Below are 22335 nucleotides of genomic sequence, written 5' to 3' on the forward strand. Positions count from 1 at the left end.
TTTTTTGTAAGAGAAAATCTAAAGGAAAATTTTGGATCACTAAAAGCCTAAGGGATTTGGAGAAAATCAACAAAAATGTCTTGTGTATTAGCTATACACAAGAACACAATTATGGTTTTTTTGTATTAAAAAGTGTATACAGTTCACAGACAACATCATTTTCTCACTTAAATCCTATAAAGTTTCAAAGTAAAACTAACCACTTTCTTTACCCTATGATGCTGGGATAATACACAGCTGGCGATTATGCAGAGGGAAACAGCTTTGACATTGCCTTTAGTAAACAATGCCTTGATGTGTGACCCGAGTCAACTTTTGATTGATGATCTTATTACCTAGGGGACAATTAGTGTGGTAATTTTGGCAGTGCATGGCTGTCCTGTGTCGTACTGAACTAGAAATGAAGACTGACATTTAAAGCAGCCTAAAGAATATGAACCTCAGCAACACCTGATGATGATCTGGGTCCCTCCTATAAAAAATAGCTAAACTACACACATTTCTTTTTCTGAAGAAAATCCCATCTACAACTGCCTGCTCATCGCAACCATGGCAGCAGCAAAGCACATAAACACATGCATAAGCAGCCATGCACCTGAGTATTCATAAAATAATGATTCAAATTTTCAAATTTATTTTCTCAAATTTGGGAGTAAATCATTACTTACTTATTCACAACCAAAAGAAAAAATGCTGGAAAATCTCAGCAGGACTGGCAGCATCTGTTAGGAGAAAAGAACTGACATTGAGTCCAGGTGACCCTTTGTCAAAGCTAGCTGGACTTGAAACATCAGCTCTTTTCTCTCTTTACAGATGTCGTCAGATCTGCTGAAATTTTCCACACTTTCTTTTTTGGTTTCCAATTCTAGCATCCACAGTAATTTGTTTTTATCCTTACTTATTCACACCTTTAATAAAAGTCAACAACCAGTGAAAATTGGTTGAATTTTTTTTAACACTGACTTGTCAATCCAGTACATTAATTTTCTCCTCCCCCTTCCTTATCAATGTTTACGATACAGTTCCAAGACAGGAGCCATTCTACAATGCAAACCATTGAGCAACAGCAGTGACGTGAGACTAAAAGATAAATTCGATTCTGTCCTCATGAAAAAGACATTTCTAGCAGGAGTCAGAAAATGAGCAGGAAAAATAATTCTGGCCAATTATTCTCTCTCAAGGCAGCCTGCAGTCAATCCAGCCAAATGCATTAGACCAAATGTCACCACAGTGGAGAACAATTAACTCAGCACAGACCAGAGGTTAAATCCAGAGATTAATTTTGTTTGTGGCTAAGAAACTATGTACTGCAATTATGCCTATGTTGTTAAATAGATTATCTGATTATCATTATTCTTGAGATGAAACTTTTTCAAATTATTGCACCCTCTTTCTAATTGAAATTCATTTACTAATTTGACATTGACCCCTATTTGCTTATGTTTCCCTGAGTTTGATTCCCTGGCATTCTGCTCTGGTCTTCTGGCATGAGAATTGAGCATTGTGAAGTGAGCTAACATTTCCATTATTGCACGATCAGGTGCTGCACCTTCCTGGTTTGCATGGTTCAACTATTCACTAGATAAACTTGTTGCTCACTAGATAAATAATTTCAGATATCCAAATGTCCCAGTGATAAGTTGACAGATATTTGATAATGATATTTTACCTTTTTTTTTTACTCACAGATATTGGGCAATGTTTGGTAATTGAAGATTACTAGAGACCACTTTTATGGGCTTGGCATGAGAGATTCCCTCCAAATTCATCCTCTCCCAGATGGACTACCCACTCCCTCTGCTGCATTTCTCCTGGGAGTTGAAACCAAGCTCAAAATGGCACAAACAGCAGCAGGCAAAGTTTGTTTCATCATCTGAGGCAAACAGAAAAACAGAGAGCTGGGGAAGAAAGGAACTCTGCTGAAGGAACCTCTGGCCTCACAACATCTGCCCTCAGGAAAGCAGGTGAAAACAGAATGGATGGGAAGATAAAGAGCAGATCAATGACATCAGGGCAAGGAGGCACAAAGAATAGAGGGCATGAAGAGGCAATTCAAAGAAGAGATAGGTTAAAAACTAGATCAAAGTGAGCAGGTGAAGCAGTGGCTTCAGCAAATGATGTGGTTGTGTGAAGGTAAATTAGTAGTGGACATAACAGCAACAGTGAATGGAGGAAATAGGAGTGATTGCAGTCAGGAATAGAAAGAGATTCACGGAGGTTATATTACCCCTGAAATCGATGGAAAGCAAAATCAGATGGCACATATAAAAGCTAGCTCCATCTGCTATCATGTTTTGCACCAAAATTAAATTTTATTCCCTCTCCTACCTATGTTATTTTGAGGCATTGACTAGTAAAGGACCATGTACTAATTAGCTAAGTGTAGTTTTAGAACTTCTGGCTGCTATGAAACTACTGCCAATAGTTACAGAAAAACAATTAAAGGTTACTCCCAGATGAAGGCCTAAGCATGGAATAAATGAAGAAAACACATTTCACCAAAGCCAAAAACAGATAGTTTATTTGTTGTTGTACAATACATTTATAAATATTAAATTTAAACGCAAGCATTTTACAAATGTTTGATAATGTTTGACTTGAAGAGGAATTTGGGTGATATCCTTATGTGCCTGCTGCCCTGTTCTTCAAGGTGCAAATTGGGAAGCTGCTGTCAAAGAAGTTTTATTGAATTGCTGCAATGCACCTTGCCACTCAGTGCGACGTGGAGGGATAGAGTTTTTAAGGTAGTGGGTCAAGTGTCAATCAAAAGGGCTCCTGTGTCGTGGATGGTGTTGAGCTTCTCAGGTTAAGCACATTCCTCTTAGAGTGAAAGGCAAGGCTGTCAGAAGTAGGGAACCTTGGATGACTCTGGGTATTGAGGCCCTGGTCAAGAAGGAGGATGCACATGACATGCATAGGCAGCTGGGATCACGTGAATCGCTTGAAGGGTATAGGATGTGTAGGAGTAGAGTTAAGAGAGAAATCAGGAGGGCAAAAAGGGGACACAAGATTGGATTTTCCTTTGCCTTATCTGCAAAAACAAAGACCAAAAGAGTAACAAAGGAGAGTAGGGCGTCTTAAGGATTAACAAGGACATCTATGTACAGACCCACAAGAGACAGGTGAGATCCTAAATGAATATTTCTCATCGGTATTTACTGTTGAGAAAAACATGGGCATTAGGGAACTTGGGGAAATAAATAGTGATGTTTTGAGGGGTGTACATTTTACGGAGAAAGAAGTGCTGGAAGTCTTAAAGCGCATCAAGGTAATTAAATCCCCAGGACTTGATGAAGTGTACCTCAGGACGTTGTAGAGGCAAGGAAGGAAATAGCGGGTCCCCTAGCAGAGATATTTGAATCATCGATAGTCATGGGTGTGATGCCTGAAGATTGGAGGATGGCAAATGTTGTGCCTTTGTTTAAAAAGGGCTGCAGGAAAAAGCCTGGGAACTACAGGCCAGTGAGTCTCACATCTGTGATGAGTAAGTTGTTGGAAGGTATTTTGAGAGACAGGGTCTACAGGCATTTATAGACACAAGAGACGGTCAGCATGTTTTTGTGAGTGAAAAATCATGTCTCACAAATCTAATTCGAGTTTTTTTGAAGGGGTAACCAAGAAGGTAGATGAGGGCAGCGCAGTTGAGGTTGTCTACATGGACTTTAGCAAGGCCTTTGACAAGGCACTGCATGATAGGTTGTTGCATAAAGTTAAATCTCACGGATCCAGGGTGAGGTATTTAAATGGATACAAAATTAGCTTCTTTACAGAAGCCAGAAGGTGGTTGTGACCAGCAATATACCTTAGGGATCAGTGTTGGGTTCACTGTTATTTGTCATTTATATTAATGATTTGGATGAGAATATAGGGGGCATGGTTAGTAAGTTTGCAGATGACACCAAGATCGGTGGCGCAGTGGATAGTAAAGGAAGTTATCTCTGATTGCAACGGGATCTTGATCAATTGGGCCAGTGGGCTGACGAATAGCAGATGGAGTTTAATTTAGATAAATGTGAGGTGATATATTTTGGTAGATTGAACCAGGGTATGAACCAGGCTAGTTAATGGTAGGGCTTTGAGGAGAGTTACAGAATAAAGAGATCTAGGGGTACATCTTCAAAGCTCCTTGAAAGTGGAGTCACAGGTGGGCAGTGGTGAAGAAGGCATTCAGCATGATTTGTTTCATTGGTCAGAACAATGAATACAGGAGTTGGGACACCTTGTTGAAGCTGTACAAGACATTGGTAAAGCCATACTTTGAGTACTGTGTACCGTTCTGGTCACCCTATTATAGAAAGGATATTATTAAGAACATAAGAAATAGGAGCAGGAGTAGGCCATCTAGCCCTTCGAGCCTGTCCCACCATTCAATAAGATCATGGCTGATCTGTCGTGGCTCAGTTCCACATTCCCGCCCTCTCTCCATAACCCTTAATCCCCTCGCTTATCAAAAACCCATCAACCCGCATCTTAAAAATATTTAGCGAGGCAGCCTCCACCACTTCAATGCGCAGAGAATTCCAGAGATTCACCACCCTTTGAGTGAAGAAGTTCCTCCTCAACTCCATTCTAAACCGCCCCCCCCCCCCCCCCCCTTTATCTTGAGGCTGTGCCCCCTAGTCCTACTGTCCTTTCTGAGCGGGAAGAGTCTCTCCACCTCTATCCTATCCATCCCATTCATCATCTTATACGTCTCAATGAGATCTCCCCTCATTCTTCTAAACTCTAACGAGTACAAGCCTAGTTTATTCAGCCTCTCCTCATAGCTCAACCCCCTCAACTCCGGCATCAGCCTAGTAAACCTCCTCTGCACTCCCTCCAAGGCCAAAATATCCTTGCGTAAGTGCGGCGACCAAAACTGTACACAGTACTCCAGCTGCGGCCTCACCAATGCCCTATACAGCTGCAGCAAGACCTCCCTACTTTTATATTCAATCCCCCTCGCTATGAAGGCCAACATCCCATTAGCCTTCCTGACCATCTGCTGCACCTGCAGGTTGGGTTTTTGCGACTCATGCGCAAGGACCCTGAGGTCCCTCTGCACCGTCGCCTGCTGCAGTTTTTCACCACGTAAGTAATAGTCCTTCCTACCATTATTCCTACCAAAGTGGACCACCTCGCACTTGTCAACATTAAATTCCATTTGCCAGTTCCTGGCCCATTCGCCCAGCCTATCTAGAGCCTTCTGCAGACTCTCCACACCCTCCGCGCAATTTGCCGTTCCACCAATCTTGGTGTCATCAGCAAATTTCGACACCGTACACTCGGTTCCCTCCTCCAGATCATCTATATAAATGGTGAATAGCTGAGACCCCAGCACCGACCCCTGGGGCACTCCACTAGTCACCAACCGCCAATCCGAATAGCACCCATTAACCCCCACTCTCTGTCTCCTATTTGACAACCAATCCTCTATCCACGCTAACACCCTACCCCCAACTCCATGCCCCCTTACCTTCTGCAATAACCTCTTGTGAGGTACCTTGTCAAACGCCTTCTGAAAATCAAGAAAGACCACATCCACCGGCTCTCCTCTATCCACCGCCCTAGACACATCCTCATAGAACTCCAATAAATTTGTCAGACACGACTTCCCCTTAATGAAACCGTGCTGCGTCTGCTCTATCAAGCAATTCCCCTCAAGTTGCCTCGCTATTTCCTCCTTGATGACGGATTCTGACATTTTACCTACAAAAGACATTAAACTAACCGGCCTATAATTCCCTGCCTTTTGCCTGCCACCCTTCTTAAACAACGGCGTAACATTAGAACTGGAAAAAGTGCAGAAAAGATTTACTAGGATGCTACTGGGACTTGATGGTTTGAGTAATAAAGAGAGGCTGGATAGACTGGGACTTTTTTCTTTGGAGCGTAGAAAGCTGAGGGGTGATCTTATAGAGGTCTGTAAAATAATGAGGGGCACAGATCAGCTAGATTGTCAATATCTTTTCCCAAAGGTAGGGGAGTTTAAAACTAGAGGGCATAGGTTTAAGGTGAGAGGGGAGAGCTACAAAAGTGTCCAGAGGGGCAATTTTTTCACCCAAAGGGTGGTGAGCGTCTGGAACAAGGTGCCAGAAGTAGTAATAGAGGCGGGTACAATTTTGTTTTTTAAAAAGCATTTAGTCATTTACATGGGTAAGATGGGTAGAGAGGGAATTGGGCTAAATGAGGGCAGTTGGGATTAGCTTGGGGTTTAAAATACAAAGGGCAGCATGGACAAGGTGGGCCAAAAGGCCTGTTTCCATGGTGTAAACCTCTATGACTTGATAAATGCTACTGGAACCACATTCATTCAGGTGATCAAGGAATATTCTCCATCATATTTGGGAATATCTTTTGAAAATCAGTATCCCTGCATTCAAAATTTAATGAATGTGCCAGCCACCAGCATTTCAAAAGGTGCACAGATGAGGATTCCATAACAAGGTCAGAGGCCACCAGCATTTCAAAATATATTTCACAGGATGTAAATTCCAACAATGACATTAGCATGTGTACTCAGACCAAACATCCTGCTAATAGGAAACAGGAGAAACAATTGTACCATCGAGGAAGACGTATATGCTAATGTCAGAACTAACAGAAGTTGAGAGGGCAGACAGTCAAAAAAAAGGACATCTTCAATGGGAAAAAATGATATAATTCACAACCACATTGTGGAAACAGAAGGCAGTATCCAAGAGCCTTGAGGTGTAGAGTCCAGCTAGCAGCCTGTAAGCTGATGCTGGTTAGCAGACCAGAAGCAAGCATATAGAGGACATTCGTGGAGGCAGTTAAAATCATATCTTCACTGAACCAAGAAGAGATGTTCCCTAGAATAACTACTCAATCATACGCAGCATGGTAACTATAAACTGGCCTTTACTTGTAGAACTATTGAATTGGATATTGGTTTGGCAAAGAAAACAGTTCAGATCTTGTAAACAAATTTGGATCAGAAGGGTAATTTCTATTTAAACTATATGGGTGTGTTTGCTAGCCTTATACATAACTGATTTAGATTATTATTGTCCTGTTTGTGTTTACAGTCTTTTCGTAACTGTAGTAAATAGTCTTCAATAAGTGTTACGCTGCTACTGGGCTGGGTATTTTTCTCGCTGGATATCAAATATGGCCCCTTACACCATTCCTGCAGACAAACTATACTTCACCACAAATCAGTGTTTCCAAGTCGGGGGCACACTTACTGTTAACATCAGCTGGGTTTGTGACAAAATGGAGTTGCATTCTTTTTGCACTATGATAGTTGTTACCTTATTACCAGCTGCCTTCTTTATAGCTCTGAGATTTTCATTTGCTCTGTTTAAGGACTCGTGCTGTTTCAGAATTTGTTCTTCCAGGTTTTGAGCCAGATCAGACTTTTCCACCAATCTCATCTTTAACATATTCACCTCCAAGTCCAAAGTGCTAACTTGTTCTTCAGTATCATTTACCTGAAAGTAATTACATTGTTTTCATAATGTAGAAGTTATTATTTCCCCTAGTTCTAATTAATATATCAAGAAATACTCCATTCAACAATAATAAGAATTGTAATTTGAAATATGAGTTCTTCCAAGAAATACTGACTTGGTATAGATTTCCATTCATTAAATCGCTACCTTTTTTTAAGCATAGTAAACATCTCAGCAACAGTTTCCATCCTGAGATCCAAATATTTATTCCCTATGCAGGTAAAACACCTTTATATATTTATAGTAATATTACAATACAACTATAATAATGCATCTTCTTCCAATACAAATGTCAAACAAGTGGCATGTTAATACTTGACATAGTTAATTAAAAATGAAAATTATAATGCAAGTAAGCTGTGGCAGTTAGTATCCTTACAAACAAATAGGTTACTTTAAAAGTTGAAAATCCAAGGCAAAGTTTCATCACTATTTCAATCTAATCTAATACCAGCATCTTTATTAGGTACATGGTAACAGGATGCCTTTAAAAAAAAAATCATAAAATGATTAGGTAAAATCAATATGGATTTTTGAAAGGAAAATCGTATTCGAGAAAACTATTGGAATTATTTTGAAGTTGTAACTAGAAAGGAAGATGTGGCAGTACCAGTGAATGTGGTATATTTAGATTTCCAAAAAGCATTTGATAAAGTGCACACAAAGGGTCTAACGTTCCAGATACTAAATCTAACTCTATAACCTTCAATTTGCTTCCTGACATAATTAACCAATGTCTTTTTAAAGCAGCTAACTCCATGAATCAATCCTAATTAACTGTGATGAATGTTAAAACAGTTTGCTACATAATTTATGGATGATAAATGCTCTAACGGATTACTTACCAGTTAAGGAGTATTCCGTGGAGTTACTTTGTAAAAATCTAATCACACATCACGGACTTTTTTTGCTTGTTCAAATATATATTCTTTATACCTGTCTTTCTCTGCCTATCTCTCTGTAGCTGACTATTGCTAATTGTAAGAATGGCAACTTTTTTAAAACACAAGCAGCAATCTGTGATCATTAGAAGCTTTCTGCCCGAGTTGAAAGTTCACTTGTTTTTATTAATTGATCAGTTTCTGTTCTCTGTCCATCACAAACGATAATAGTGATAAGTTACAGATGATAAAGAGACATGTGGGTGTTGATTTTAAACCTGAGGTGGTTGTTCACGCCAGCTATCATGATTTTGAAGCTCTAGCCTTATTTGAATTTGATATGCAAACTATGGACTTTAAACAGGTGTTGTTAATATGTTGGTCTTTAGCATCAGAAATTTGGAGAACTGGGATTTCAACAGGTAAATGTTCAGCAGTTAGGGCAGGGTGGGCGTTGGCAGCAGAGGCCTACTGCCAGTCCCACAAAAATAAAAGATTTCAAAAATCAGCAGCATCATGGTAGTGGTTAGTACTGCTGCTCCCTCTTAGTGCTGGTATTGAATCCAGGTGCAATACCAGCCTTAGGTGACCGACTGTGTGGAGTTTGCATTCTCCATGTCTGTGTGGGTTTCCTCCAGGTGCTCCGATTCCTCCTACATTCCAAAGATGTACAGGTTAGGTGGATTGGCCATGCTAAATTGCTCCTTAGTGTCCCAGGATGTGTAGGTTAGCTGGATTAGCCATGGGAAATGTGTGGAGTTATGGGGATAGGGCAGGGTAGAGGGCCTGACTAAGGTACTCTTACCCAAACATTTTACACCCCCTAAGCAAAAACCACCTTTGTATATTTGCTTTAAACAGAACTGGCTTTTTAAAAAACATGTAAATAATTCTGTGGAAATCTACAACTCACCAGACTAGTTCCTTACAGTATGACAAAGAATATCCTTCACTTGTGTTCAAAATAATGGGGTAGCAGTCAGGGATACAAATCGCCTGTATTAACGGTTTTTCCTTCTCTTGTTCAGTTATGACATATTATTGGAAGTTATATGCCAAGTATATAGCTGTTGGAAACAGTGGCACATTAGTATTCCACAGACCCTAGCTTATGTTCAAGGGACATGGGTTCAAATCCCACCATGGCAGCATGGAAGCTAGTAATGGTGACCGTGAAATAATCACCAACTGTCATTAAAAAAAAAATCTGGTTCACCAATGTCCTTCAGGGAAGGGAATTTGCAGTCCTTACCTGGTCTAGCCTACATAAGGTTCCAGGCCCACACAACAACATGCTTGACTCTTAACTGCTCACTGAAATGGCCCAGCAACCCATTCAGTTCAAGGGCAATTAGGGATGAACAACAAATACTGGGCTTGCCAGCAATGCTCAAATCCCATGAAAGAATATATTAAAAAAAGTTGGATGAAGCAGACTGAAGTTGGCACAAAAGGCAAGGTATATAATCTTACATAACAATCTGGACCACGAAGCAAAGATTTTCAGGTCTCTCAGTTTAATACACTTTATGTACTTTTACAAGAACAAAATAATATCCATGAACAGTCAAACAGCCTATTAAAAATAAATCTTTATGTGAATACTTATTATGAAGTTGGTCCTCTAGATTTTCTTCATATCATTCTGTGAAACATTTTTTAAATCTTTCATGGACGTGGGAATCATTGGCTAAATCAGCATTTTACTACCCATCCCCAATTGCCCCGGAGAAGGTAATGATGAACCACTATGTTGAACTGCCGCAGTCCATGTGGTGCAGGCACATCCACAGTGCTGTTCATGAGGGAGTTCCAGGAGATTGATCCAGCAACAATGAAGGAACAATGATATATTTCCAAGTCAGGATAATGTGTGGTTTGGAGGGGAAGTCACAGGTGGTGGTATTCCCATGTGCCCGCCGCCCTTGTCTTTCCAGGTGATAGAAGTTGTTGGTTTGGAAAGTGCTCTCAAAGGATTCTTTCTCAGCTACTTCAGTGCATCTTGTAAATGGTGCACATTGTTACTACTTTGCTTTGATGATGGAGGAAGTGAATGTTTAAGGTGGTGGATGGGTGCCAATCAAGCAAGCTGCTTTTTCCATGATGGTGTCAAGCTTCTGATGTGTTGTTGAAGCTGCACTCATCCAGACAAATGAACAGTAATTCCATCACATTCTTGACTTGTGTTCTGCACATGGTGGTCAGGTTTTAGGGAGTCAGGAGGTGAATTATTTCTGACAGAATTCCCAGGCTCTGAACTGCTCTTGTTGCCACAAAATTTATATGGTTGGTCTTGTTCAGTTTCTGGGCAATGATAATCCCGAGGACATTGATGGTTGAACAGAATGGAATGGAAGCTAATAAAAAGTATTCCAGCTGGTCAGCTGATTAAATGGTATTGATGCATGCTGACAAATTGGGAACACTGCATTTGCCCAGGTAGAAAATTTACAGTCAGCTAACAGAATCAGAGCTCTGGGGAAAATACATCAATTTCACTCTCAGAATTTTTGGAGACTGTGGCCTCAGTAAGTACTTTAATGAGAAAATTAAAAGACAAAAAGACAATTCAATAACAATAACATAATTTACAAAAAGAGTCTGAATTCTAATTTTAGGCATTAGAAATTCTAATAAGTGTGAAAGGGAAAGACAGAGTTTTGTTCACAGAGTGACTTAGGTGATGTGATAAGTGCCACTTAATCTCCAAATTACACAGGTCTGAAATTATCTGACTTTTGGTCCAATTCTACCACCATGTGTTATGGCAGAAATAGCAAAATTGGATAGGAAATGTGGACTCAAAAATTATCAACGACAAAAGTTGGCATAGAAGAATGCTGGAAATTTTTGATAATATAAATTAAGCCTTGTGTATGGCAAGTACATATTGTATTTTAGATCTTTAACAGAATAGATCAATACTTCATGTGACACAAACTTATCAAGTTTCACCACACCTTGCATAATGTTTCTTTCAGTTTATGATTCAGTGAATCATTTTCTTGTTGTAGCTCACTAATAACCTGCTTTTTATGTGTAATGTTCCTATTGTTCAATTCTTGTGCTGAACGTAATGAAGATAATTCGACTTGCAAATGTTTAATTGTTTCTTCAGACTGAGCAACCTGCAAAATAAAAATGATACCAAACTATAACTGAAGTAATTTAAAAGCCAACATTTGTCTCAACAGGATAAAACTGACAAGAGAGAGACGATACAGTCACTTGCAACAAATCATGAATTGTACGGCTCGGATTTTGTGGTCAGCAGGAAAGTGATCTTTCTCACTACTAACCCTGAAGAAAGCTGCTCCCAGAAATCTAATGACCTCCATGGCCTAGGTTTCCCCTTTTCGAATGTCACATTGAATCTGGTGCCAAGTCAAAAGGATCTCCAGAATCCCACAACAGCAAGGTCATCAAATAGGGAGAGGAGCCAATGGCAACAAACAGAAGCCAGAAGCACTGATTATCTTTAATTTTTAAGTTACAGAGAGCAAATTCTATATTTGGCACATTGTTACAAATGGAGGGTTCTACAACGTTGTTATGTTTGAGACTGTGGTGCACAGTAAAAGAGATAAACTTCATTCAATTAGGTTTAACATTTCCAATGTATAGCAGGACTACTACTGTAAAATGGCAAGTTATCATCAGTCCAGAGATTTCGGGGGCACATGGCTGTCATATTAGGAGTGGTGGGAGGTGCGTCCAATGAGTGCAGCCCTCCCCCACCTCCTCGCCAACCCCCCCCACCCTCAGTCCACCCCCAAGAAGGTGCACCCTTCCTTCCCATACTTTTATACCTAGATCTTAAATACTGGCCTGCCCACTTCCACCCATGTCAGTCATATATTGGTGTGGGCAGAATATTATATTCAGAACAATAAGCTTGCTAACAAGCCTAATTTACCTTCAATTATTTAGTTACATAGGACTGACAGGCTGCAGATTTCCACACCATCTAGTGTATTATGGGGTCTAGCTCAGGGGCAGACAGTTCAGAAGCTGCTGTCAGTTTGGGAGCAGCAACAACAGTGAATGCTGGCATCACTACTATCGCAAAATCTGTCGATAATCCGAACATACCAACAAAAAGCAGCAGTAGGCAATTGAGCCCCTCAAGCCTCCTCTGCCATTTGAAAAGATCATGGCTGATCCGGCAGGAAACTCAAATCTGCATTTCTTCTACTATTGATAACCTATCACCCGTTTGCTTACCAAGATTATATCAACTCTGCTTTGAAAATATTCAAAGACCCTGCTTCCACAATGTTTTCAGGAAAAGAGTGCCAAAGACTTGTGATTTTCAGTGAAAAGATTTCACGTCATCTCCATTTTAAATGGTCAACTCCATTCTTTAACAATAAATTCTTTAACAATATTCTTTATTCTTTAACAATAAATCCTAGTTCGAGATTCTTCCACAACCTCCTCTCAACATCCACCCTTCAAAGCACCTCAAGACATTAGGGCCTGATTCTCCCATCGCAACGAGCTAAACTTTTGGCGTGTCGGGTTGGGAGATGCACGTATTGGACGTTTTGCTGGATTCTCACATGCATTCCCGACGCTTGCACGTTTTCCACAGCCGGAGAGCAGATGTGGATGTGGAAACCGGTAGGAAGACCAGGTAAGTGATTTTAATCTATTTGTAATATAATTTCAATGTCATTATCGGGCCTGGGACTGAATTCTCCAGGCCCGATAGCACCTCCCACCCTGCCAGGAGTATTTCATCCAGCGGGGTTTAGATAGTACCCCACATTCTGGGAACTAGCAGGAGACTCTGCTGGAGTGAGGAAGGAGCAATTGGAGCCCGCCAGCGTGCCAGGCTGCGAGAGTGCTGCCCCTGGACATGGGCACCTTCGTAGTGCCAGTCTGTGCCCCCAGCATTGCCCAAGGGGCAAAGTGCCTATGCCCAGGGGGTATCTTGGCACTGCCCTTTGGACATCCACCAGTGCCAAGAGGGTGGGACCTAAGGATGATAGGTTGGGGGCTGGAGGGAGGCTAGCGATCGGGGCAGGCAGTAGTCTGCCTCCCACATGGGGCGGGGGAGGCGAAGGCGAAATCTTGCTTCCATGGGGAGTGATGGGAAGCTGGAGATTGCAATGCTCCAGGATGAGGGGAGGGGGGTTTGGACTTGCCCAGGAGTGGTTGTGCGGACTGCAATCGGTCCATGGGGGGGGGTGCTGGAGGTGCACCAGTGCTAAAGTCCCGGGCTGGCCAGCGATGGAACTGTTAGACTCTGGTAGGAATAGGACCTGCCCCCAACCTTTTAATGATATTCACAATTGTGGGTCCTGCACTGCACAGAGTATGGGAGATTTGAGTCTGAACTCTCACTAAATAAACAATTGTGATTTATACCATTTTACCTGCCAATTCAGCACTTAGAATTTTTTTGGGAGAATTGGACCCTACATATTTCAATTAAGTCACTCCTACTCTTCTAAACCCACCAGATACAAGCCTAGGCTGTCCAACCTTTCCTCACAAGACAATTCACCCATTTCAGGTATTAGTCTGGTAAACCTTCTCTGAACTACTTCCAATGCATTTACTTCTTTCCTTAAATAAGGCAACCAATGCTGCATATAGTACTCCAAGTGTGGCTTCATAGGCAGCCTGTACAACTAAAAATAACTTTCCTACTTTGTATTCAATTACCTGCGCAATAAATGATAACATACTTACACTGTACCTACATACTAGCATTTTGTGATTAATGCACTCGGACACTGTGACGTTATTGTATCTTTAAGAAAGTTTCTTTTAAAAAAAAAACATGATTTCTGCAGCTCTCAGCTTCAGTGGTTTCTTAGCTCACAGCTTCAGTGATGTCATTGTTGTCCGGCTCATTATGATGAGTCCTTATATTGCTACTTAAGTGGATTAAATGGGAGTTAAAATAAAAATAAGCTTTCCCTCTCTCCCTGTTGTTTTGAAAATTCTGTTGGTTAGCTGAAAACAAGGTCTTGTTTCCCTGAAAGGTGAAAATCTGCTGTTGTTGGGAGCTGGGCCAAAGTCTCTCTGGTGTTTTGGGAGGCAGTCTTGTCTTCAAACTGTTTGGATGAATCCAGAGAACTGCAGACTTCAACCAAAAGGCACAACTTCCTGTATCACGAGCATTAGTCTATGCTGGGTTAAACCTATGAAAAGGGATTGGTTTGATTGGAACATTGTAGATGTCTTTGTTAATGGTTATACATTATTATGATTGTTTGTTTCTTGTTGGTAATTGGTAAAAAAAATCTTCCTAATTTTCTTATTATACATGTTAACTATATCCTCAAATAAACTTTGTTTGATAAAAACTCCCTAGTGAGTCACTTGAATCATACTTAAGTGAAACATCTCAGGCACGTCCTAGCCAAATTCAAGATGCAAAACTCATGATCCAGGCGGGCTCCGTAGGACACTTTGGAGTTTTGGACCTGAAATATATCAACATCCAGATTCCTCTAAACCTCAGAAAACGCTGGAAAATCTTAGTAGTTCTAACAGCATCTGGGGAGAGAGAATAAAGCTCTAACGAAGGGGCATTCTGACTTGCCACATTGGCTCTATTCTCCCTCCACATATGCTGTCAGACCTGCTGAGATTTTCCAGTGTTTGGTTTTGTTTCTGATTCGAGCATTTGCTTTTATTCCTCTACACCTTAGAATGCTGCAATCTCTCACCATTTAGAGAGCAAGCTTCCTTTATATCCTTCATGCCAAAACGGTCAATTTCACATTTTCTCACATTGCACTCCATTTGCCAAATCTTTGCCCACTCATTTAACTTAGATCTTTTCGTAACCTCCTTATATCCTCTTCATAACTTACATTCTTATCTATCTTTGTATCATCAGCAAATTTGCCTTCAATCCCTTCATCCAAGTCATTTAAATAAACTGTAAGTAGTCAAAGCACTGACTGCTTGTTACATCTTTCCAGTTTCAAACAGACCCATTTATATATACTCTCGGCGCCCTGGTAGCTAGCTAATCATTTTTCCATACCAATATGTTACCCACTATAACATGAACTTCTTTTTTCCCACATTAACTTTTGATGTGGCACTTTATCAAATGTCTTCTGGAAATCTAAGGTTGCTCCCTCAAAGAACTCCAATAGGTTGGTTAAACAGGATTGCCCTTTAGCAAAATCATGTTGATTCCTTTGAGCTCATCCATGCGTCCTGCTACAACTTCTTTAATAATAGCTTCTAACATTTTCCCCATGAAAGATGTTAAACTAACTGGCCTGTAATTTTCCACTTTCTGTTTCCCTCGTCCTCTGAATAATGGAGTTACATTTTTACATTTGCTATCTTCCAATCTAATGAGACCTTCCCCAAATCTAGGGAGTTTTGGAAAATTACAACCACCGCATTAACAATCTCACTAGGTACTTCTTTTAAGACCCCAGCGTGAAGCGTATCAGGATCCAGGCTCTTATCAGCCCACCACACCAATAATTTACTCAGTACCACTTTTCTGGTGACTATAATTATTCGGAGTTCACCCCTCCCTTGTTTCCTGGTTTATAGTTGCTTTTGGGATGTTACCTGTGTCATCTATGGTGAAGGCCATGATTACTTAAATCATCATAATGTAGAAAATAAATTGCACTGTTCAAACCATTCGACTCATAAATACCTTATTTACAGCCTTATTTATTCAGACACTTTTAAAAACTTTAGAGCATAAGTCAGCAGATTGCTCACAAGAGCAAGGCATGAATAGAATAGTTGCAGATATAGTGAGGGGAGAATTCAGTACAGAATAGGAAGGATGTATTGGGCTGCATTTTTCCATTGGCAAGACAGATAATGCAGTCAGTGATGGGGAGAGGAAGGATTTGCGTCACATGATCACATAAATGTGAAATGTGATTTAGCCGTTCTTGCAATATTTTCCACTCCTGTCGCCAAACCTGCTCACCGTGAGTGGGAAAAGAAAATCCTGGCCATTGTTTTTGATTGCATTACTTCATATAAGCTTGAGGCAACAGAGGTTTAAAACTTCTGTCCAGCGTTTACTATCAAGTGCAGTTAATGTGTAGATATGATTTAAAAAAATCATAAACAAGATATAAATGGTATAGATAATCTAGCCAAAGATACAACAGAGTATATCCTGTGCTTGGGCTATACAGGGGATAAATATGATTGTTGGAAAGCTTCCAACAATGCTGTCTTCTATCCATTATGATCATCAGATGGCAGGACCACATCACAAATTATGAAGTCCTCAAAAGAACCAATCTGGTCAGCATTGCATGCATTCAGTTCCAACACTAATTGCCCTGGAAAATGTCTTATGATCCGGGAAGACAGGAGTACATCTCACAAACACTTCAAAGACCAGCTGAACAAAAAATCTCTCTCTGGCTGACATTAACCAACAGGTGTGGGAGCAAAAGGCTGTTAACAGGGACAGCTGGTGCACAACAACCAAAAAAGCAACCTAGAAATGTGAAATGAACAGACGTAAAGATGCGTGCAAACAAAATCTGCTTATACCAGAGTCCCAGGCTCTTGAGCCCCAAATACTCAAGAGCCTGCAGATCAAGGTTTGGCCTTTTCAATTGCCAACAACCATATCACAACTCTTCTCATATTTTTGCCTGCAAAGAATCCACTATCAGTTGATGGGATAGAAAATCACGCGTATACATTTGCAGATAATACAAACATAGATGGCATTGTAAGCACTGCAGAGGGAAGCATAGAATTACAAAGATATATTGATAATTAAGGGAACGGACTAAACTGTGGAAAGTGGACTTCAAGATAGCAAATGGGAAGTCATCCACCTGGGATCTAAAAATAGTACAATAGAGTATTTTGAACACAGAGAAAAGCTAAGGGATTTGGGAGTTCAGGTACATTGATCATTACAATGTCATGGTCAGATACAGAAAATAATCAAAAAGGATAATGGAATGCTGATCCCCATATCAAGAAGGTGAGCATACAAGAGGGTAGAAGTCATGTTTCAGTGACACAAAACTCTAGTTAGGTGATAACTTGAGTATTTTTAGTAGTTCTGGGAACCACACCACGATATACTACATTTGGGGAGAGTGTAACACATTTATCAGAATAATAAAGGACTTATAGGGTTAAGTTAGAGAGGTTTCATAAACTAGGAGTGGAATTCCCTAGAATTCAAAAGATCAAGGCGAGATCTGATTCATTTTCAAGATATAAACGCCAACAGTTAGGGTAGATAGAAACATTATTTCTGCTAGGTGGGAAGTCAAGGATTAAGTAGAATAGACTAAAAATAAACGCCAGATCTTTCCAGAATGAATTAATGAAACACTTGTACAAAGTGGTAGAAATTTGGAACTCCTTCATCAAATGGCAATAGATGTTAGATAAATTGCTCGTTCTAAAACTGAAATTGAGAAATTTTTGGCAACCAAGGCATGAAGGGATATGTGGCAACAGTGGGAATGGAGAAGACATTCCTCAGCCATGGGTTTGAAGGTGGGGGTCACATAGCTGGCGTCATGCTATTCATCTACCTGCCCACCCTTGAACCCACCTTAATTAAGCTGGGTCTGGAGAACCCTGAAGTGGCCAATTAATGGCTTCACACTTCAGCAGCAAAAGTTATGTTTGTGGCAGAGGGTGAGGCGCATATAGCCGGAAGCTTTTGCTGCGCAGGCCAGTGACTGGCATGTGGGGATTTCCTCCTTCGTGGGTGCACTGGACCCATGCAAACTAAACATGAATAAAGACAGAAATTGCCGTAAACATTAATTATTTTTCTCTCAAACATATTTCCCTCTTAACAGATGCTGCCAGACCAGTTGAGTGTTTGCAGCACTTTGTACTTAATTCCACCTTCTGCAGTATTTTGCTCTCCTACATGCAAATTAGTTGCCTACTGTGTCAAAATAGAAACCAAAGTGACTGAAGGAAATTTGATTCACCATTTGATTCAAATTTGGGTGGCATAGTAGCACAGTGGTTAGCTGTTTCACAGCTCCAGGGTCCTGGGTTCGATTCCTGGCTCGGGTCACTGTCTGTGTGGAGTTTGCACATTCTCCTTGTGTCTGCGTGGGTTTCTGCCGGGTACTCCGGTTTCCTCCCACAGTCCAAAGATGTGCAGTGTTAGGTTGATTGGCCAAGCTAAGAAATTTCCCCTTAGTGTCCAGGGATGCATTGGTTAGAGGGATTAGTGGGTATAATATGTAGGGATATGGGGGTAGGGCCTGGGTGGGATTGTGTTCGGTGCAGACTCGATGGGCCAAAGGGCCTCTTTCTGCACTGTAGGGTTCTATGATTCTATGCTCACCATTCAGCATGCAAAACATCATAAGCATGGTTATGGGGAAAAAGGGATTGGGATTGGTGAATTGCTCTTGCAGACAGCCGGCAGGGGGATGACATGCCAGATGACCTCCTCCTATGCTGTAACCATGCCATTCTATGATTCAGACAATAAACACTAAAAATGATAAACAAATACTTTACAGCAGGCCCACTAGATGTGGAAGGAAAATAGGTAGCAATCTATATGTGACCTCAATGAAATCAACAAGCCATCTGTAGATGTCTATACTTCAATACCGAGTTAACATGCCAAATCTAAACGCTACCTCACTTCTGACAATATTCTTTATTTTTATCATAATGTCAAAGTAAATTTATGAACAACAGATGAAATAGGAGAAATAGGCCATTCAGCCCCTTGAGTTCACCCCATCGTTCAATAAGATTACAGTCGATCTGTTTGTGTTTCAATTCTACATTCCCATCTACATTTGGCAGCCTTTGATTCCCTTGCCTAACAAGAATCTATTTACTTCCACCTTAAAAATATTCAATGACCCAGCTTCCAACACCTTCTGAGGCAGAGAGTTTCAAAGATTTGCAAAAAAATCCTCATCTCTGTCCTAAAGACTCATCCACAAGAGGAAATATCCTTTCCATATCCACCTTGTCAAGACCGTTCACTTGCCTTTCTTCTTCAAGCAGGTCCGCTTTTAACTTTCTAAATTCCAACTGATACCAGCCCAGTCTGTTCGGAGGACAACCCACTCATTCCAGGTATCAATCTAGTAAACCTCTTCTAAACCATCTCCATGCATTTTGCTTCCTTCCTTAAATAAGGAGATCAAAACTGTGCGCAGTATCCCTGTATTCCTTTATACAGGGCACACCAATGCTATCAATTCACTTACTTTGTAATGAATGCTACACACATTCAGATAAGGAGCCTTTGGTTTTGTAATTTTGTTATCTTTGAAATATAGTCTTGACTGTTAGTGTATTTTTAGATAATTTTCTCCTTGCTTCCTCCTGCTTTTCTCTGATGCTCATTTCCCATGTTACTATTTTGTTCTCTTGCTTTAATTCTATCCCTTGACTTGCTACATTTACCCAAGCTTATCCCCCACCTACCATTTTTATTTTAAAAATCTACTTCCCTAGTTACATAGCTAAAACACTGGTCCCAGCACAGTTCAAGTGTAGACCGTCCAAATGATACAACACCTACTTTTCCCAGTACTGGTGTCAGTGACCCATGAACTGGAACCCACTTTTCCCACACTAGTATTTGAGCTACATACTCATTTATCCTGTGCCAATTTGCACACAACTCAAGTAACGATCCAGAGATTATTTCCTTTGAGGTTCTGCTTCTTAGTTTGGTGTTTTGATTTTCATACTGGCTGTGCAGAACCTCTTTTTTTGCGTTGCCTATGTCATTACCACCTGCATAGAGATTCTTTATCTCCCCGGCTCCATTCTCAGTCTTGTTCTTTGTGCGCTCTTTATTTCCCCAGCTGCGTCTTAATCTTGCTCATTCCTGCAATTCTTTACCTCCCCCGCTCCATTCTCAATTCCGCTCTTCCTCACACTCTTCTATCTCCCTACTCTACTCTCATCTTACCCTACCTCATATACTTATTTCCCAGGCTGCGCTCTTGATCTCACTCTTTTATCTCCCAGCTCCACTCTTCAAATGTGTGGTATGCCATAGGACTGAATAGAGAATCTTCCTTGCTTTGTTTTGACTTACTTTTATTACGTATCTGCACATGATATTCTTTACCTCGGAAAGGTGGCAATATAATCCTCATTAAATTGTGATGTAGGCCTTAACTGACAACACATTTATTAAACAAAAGTGGGGGGGGGGGGGGGGGGGGGGGGAGGAAGAGTTAGAATGGCAAAATGTATTTTACAATTGATTTTAAACTTAACTCTCCTAAGTAGGTCACGTCCCAACTGTTGCATTCTTATGGGGCAGGTTTTTTTTTAAAAAACTTTTCTTCCTGGTCACAAATTTAATACCTTGTGGCAGTCTCCTACCTCCTAAAATTAGGGTTTGCTAATGGTGGTCAACTCTGTGTTAAACATTGTTGGATGTGATTCAGGAGCCCCACTCTAGCCCGGTAGTCTCTGCCACATTTGTTGCAGAGGAAGACAGTGGACCAAGAAGGTGAGAAGATAAATGTAATATGGCCTTCTAAAGATTTCAGCCAGATTGTTAACTTTGAATCAGCTGGGCTGAAAAATATTGTCCAGTAAAAATTCAAACAACTGTCTATTAAATTTAAAAATGCAATCTATTAAACATATATCTGAATTAAGTGCTGTCACCACTCCTACCCCATACTACCTGACTGAGACATTGTTGCATACAGAGGAAATGAGATGCACATGAGAGGTTAGGAACCAGAGAAAGGTGAATAAGAGACCAGGGGCCCAAGAGGGAACATCACATCAAAAGTTAGAGAGAGGAGAATTGAAGTAAAAGCTTCAGCAAAATTTGGATCTGAAATATGGATGTGCTGCTCTTTGAAGAATTATTTGAGTAAAAGAGGAAAATCATCTTTTTAACGTGTGCTTTTACAAGCAAATGTACATGATAAATTGAAATGAACTAAAACACTTTCACTTGCATCTCCCAAGTACACTGATATTTGCTACCATCACACCACTTCACATGTAAAGCAAGACCGCTTATCTCTTAACTAAGAACATCCATAGCAAAACAAGGCAAACATTATTTAGAGTTCATGTATGGTACAGCTATATTTAAGATCCATGCTTGTAATCTCAAAAAAAATGTGTATTGAGGAGATGGATTTTTGAAGTAGTTTTCCTGAAAACAAATAATTTTAAGATAATTTACCATAGCCAGCCCAACATAAAAGCAACCCCATTTTCTACACATCAAAGATCGTGTTTAGGTCTATGCTCAGTGTACTATAAGTCAGCGGATAGGATCAAACAGGCAATGAGGCCATGTTACCAAGGAGATGTATGGGAATTTAAGATATGCGTACGCCAGGCACGGTCTGCTCTGTGAACAACAAGTAGAAATGGGTCCTCCAGCAGAACAGTGAAATATGAAGCTAGTTTCAAGCTAAAAGTTGTCACATTTGTTAACTCAAAAATTACCAATTTTCAGCAAATCATCAGTGGCACAAGCACCAAATATGTCACATCGGGAACATGTATGAAATAAATATGAAGTTTGCCATGTCCAGCAGCCAAACAATGGATTGGAAAGGTTGGAAACAGTTTATAGTGAAAACCACAGGACATGGGAGGACGGATTCAGAGTGGTATTGGCCAGCATGGCCAACGGAACAAAATTAATTTTCAAATGTAAAACCATGCTGAAAATTAAGTTCTCCACAGGACTTTTCATGCATGTCCATTACAACAGTTGGCTGGACGAGGATGGAGTGAAGTTGTGGATGGATGTGTGGAAATGTGTGGAATAGACTTCCCAGTGTTCTATGCAAAAAACGCAGTTCAGTATGTGGAACATTGTTCAAATCCCAGATAACCAAGGAGATCAAGAGTTGGCAGCCAGTGATAACACACAAATGGCAGTTAGAGCACAGGGTCTAACATCTGCAATTCAATTTTTGGATGTATGTCTCAATAGGTCATTCAGGGACCATGTTCACAACTCATAATCTTAATACAATTCAATGAAATGTGTCACATTAATTTAATTTGAAGTACAAATG

At 40.5% G+C, this 22335-nt stretch overlaps 1 protein-coding gene across 1 annotated transcript in view; it reads right to left on the reverse strand.

The window, feature by feature from the left end:
• The window catches only part of LOC145346372 (uncharacterized), a 230163-nt gene that overhangs the window by 48961 nt on the left and 158867 nt on the right, over positions 1-22335 (reverse strand). The window contains exons 8-9 of the mRNA XM_080193531.1: positions 11296-11463; positions 7254-7433 (exon numbers count right to left, since the gene is read on the reverse strand). Coding sequence (XP_080049657.1) covers positions 7254-7433; positions 11296-11463 — 348 coding nt within the window. The remainder of the gene's footprint in view (positions 1-7253; positions 7434-11295; positions 11464-22335) is intronic.

This window comes from Carcharhinus amblyrhynchos, chromosome 8 (genome assembly GCF_965287045.1).
Source record: "Carcharhinus amblyrhynchos chromosome 8, sCarAmb.v2.hapA, whole genome shotgun sequence".
NCBI classification, from domain to species: domain Eukaryota; kingdom Metazoa; phylum Chordata; class Chondrichthyes; order Carcharhiniformes; family Carcharhinidae; genus Carcharhinus; species Carcharhinus amblyrhynchos.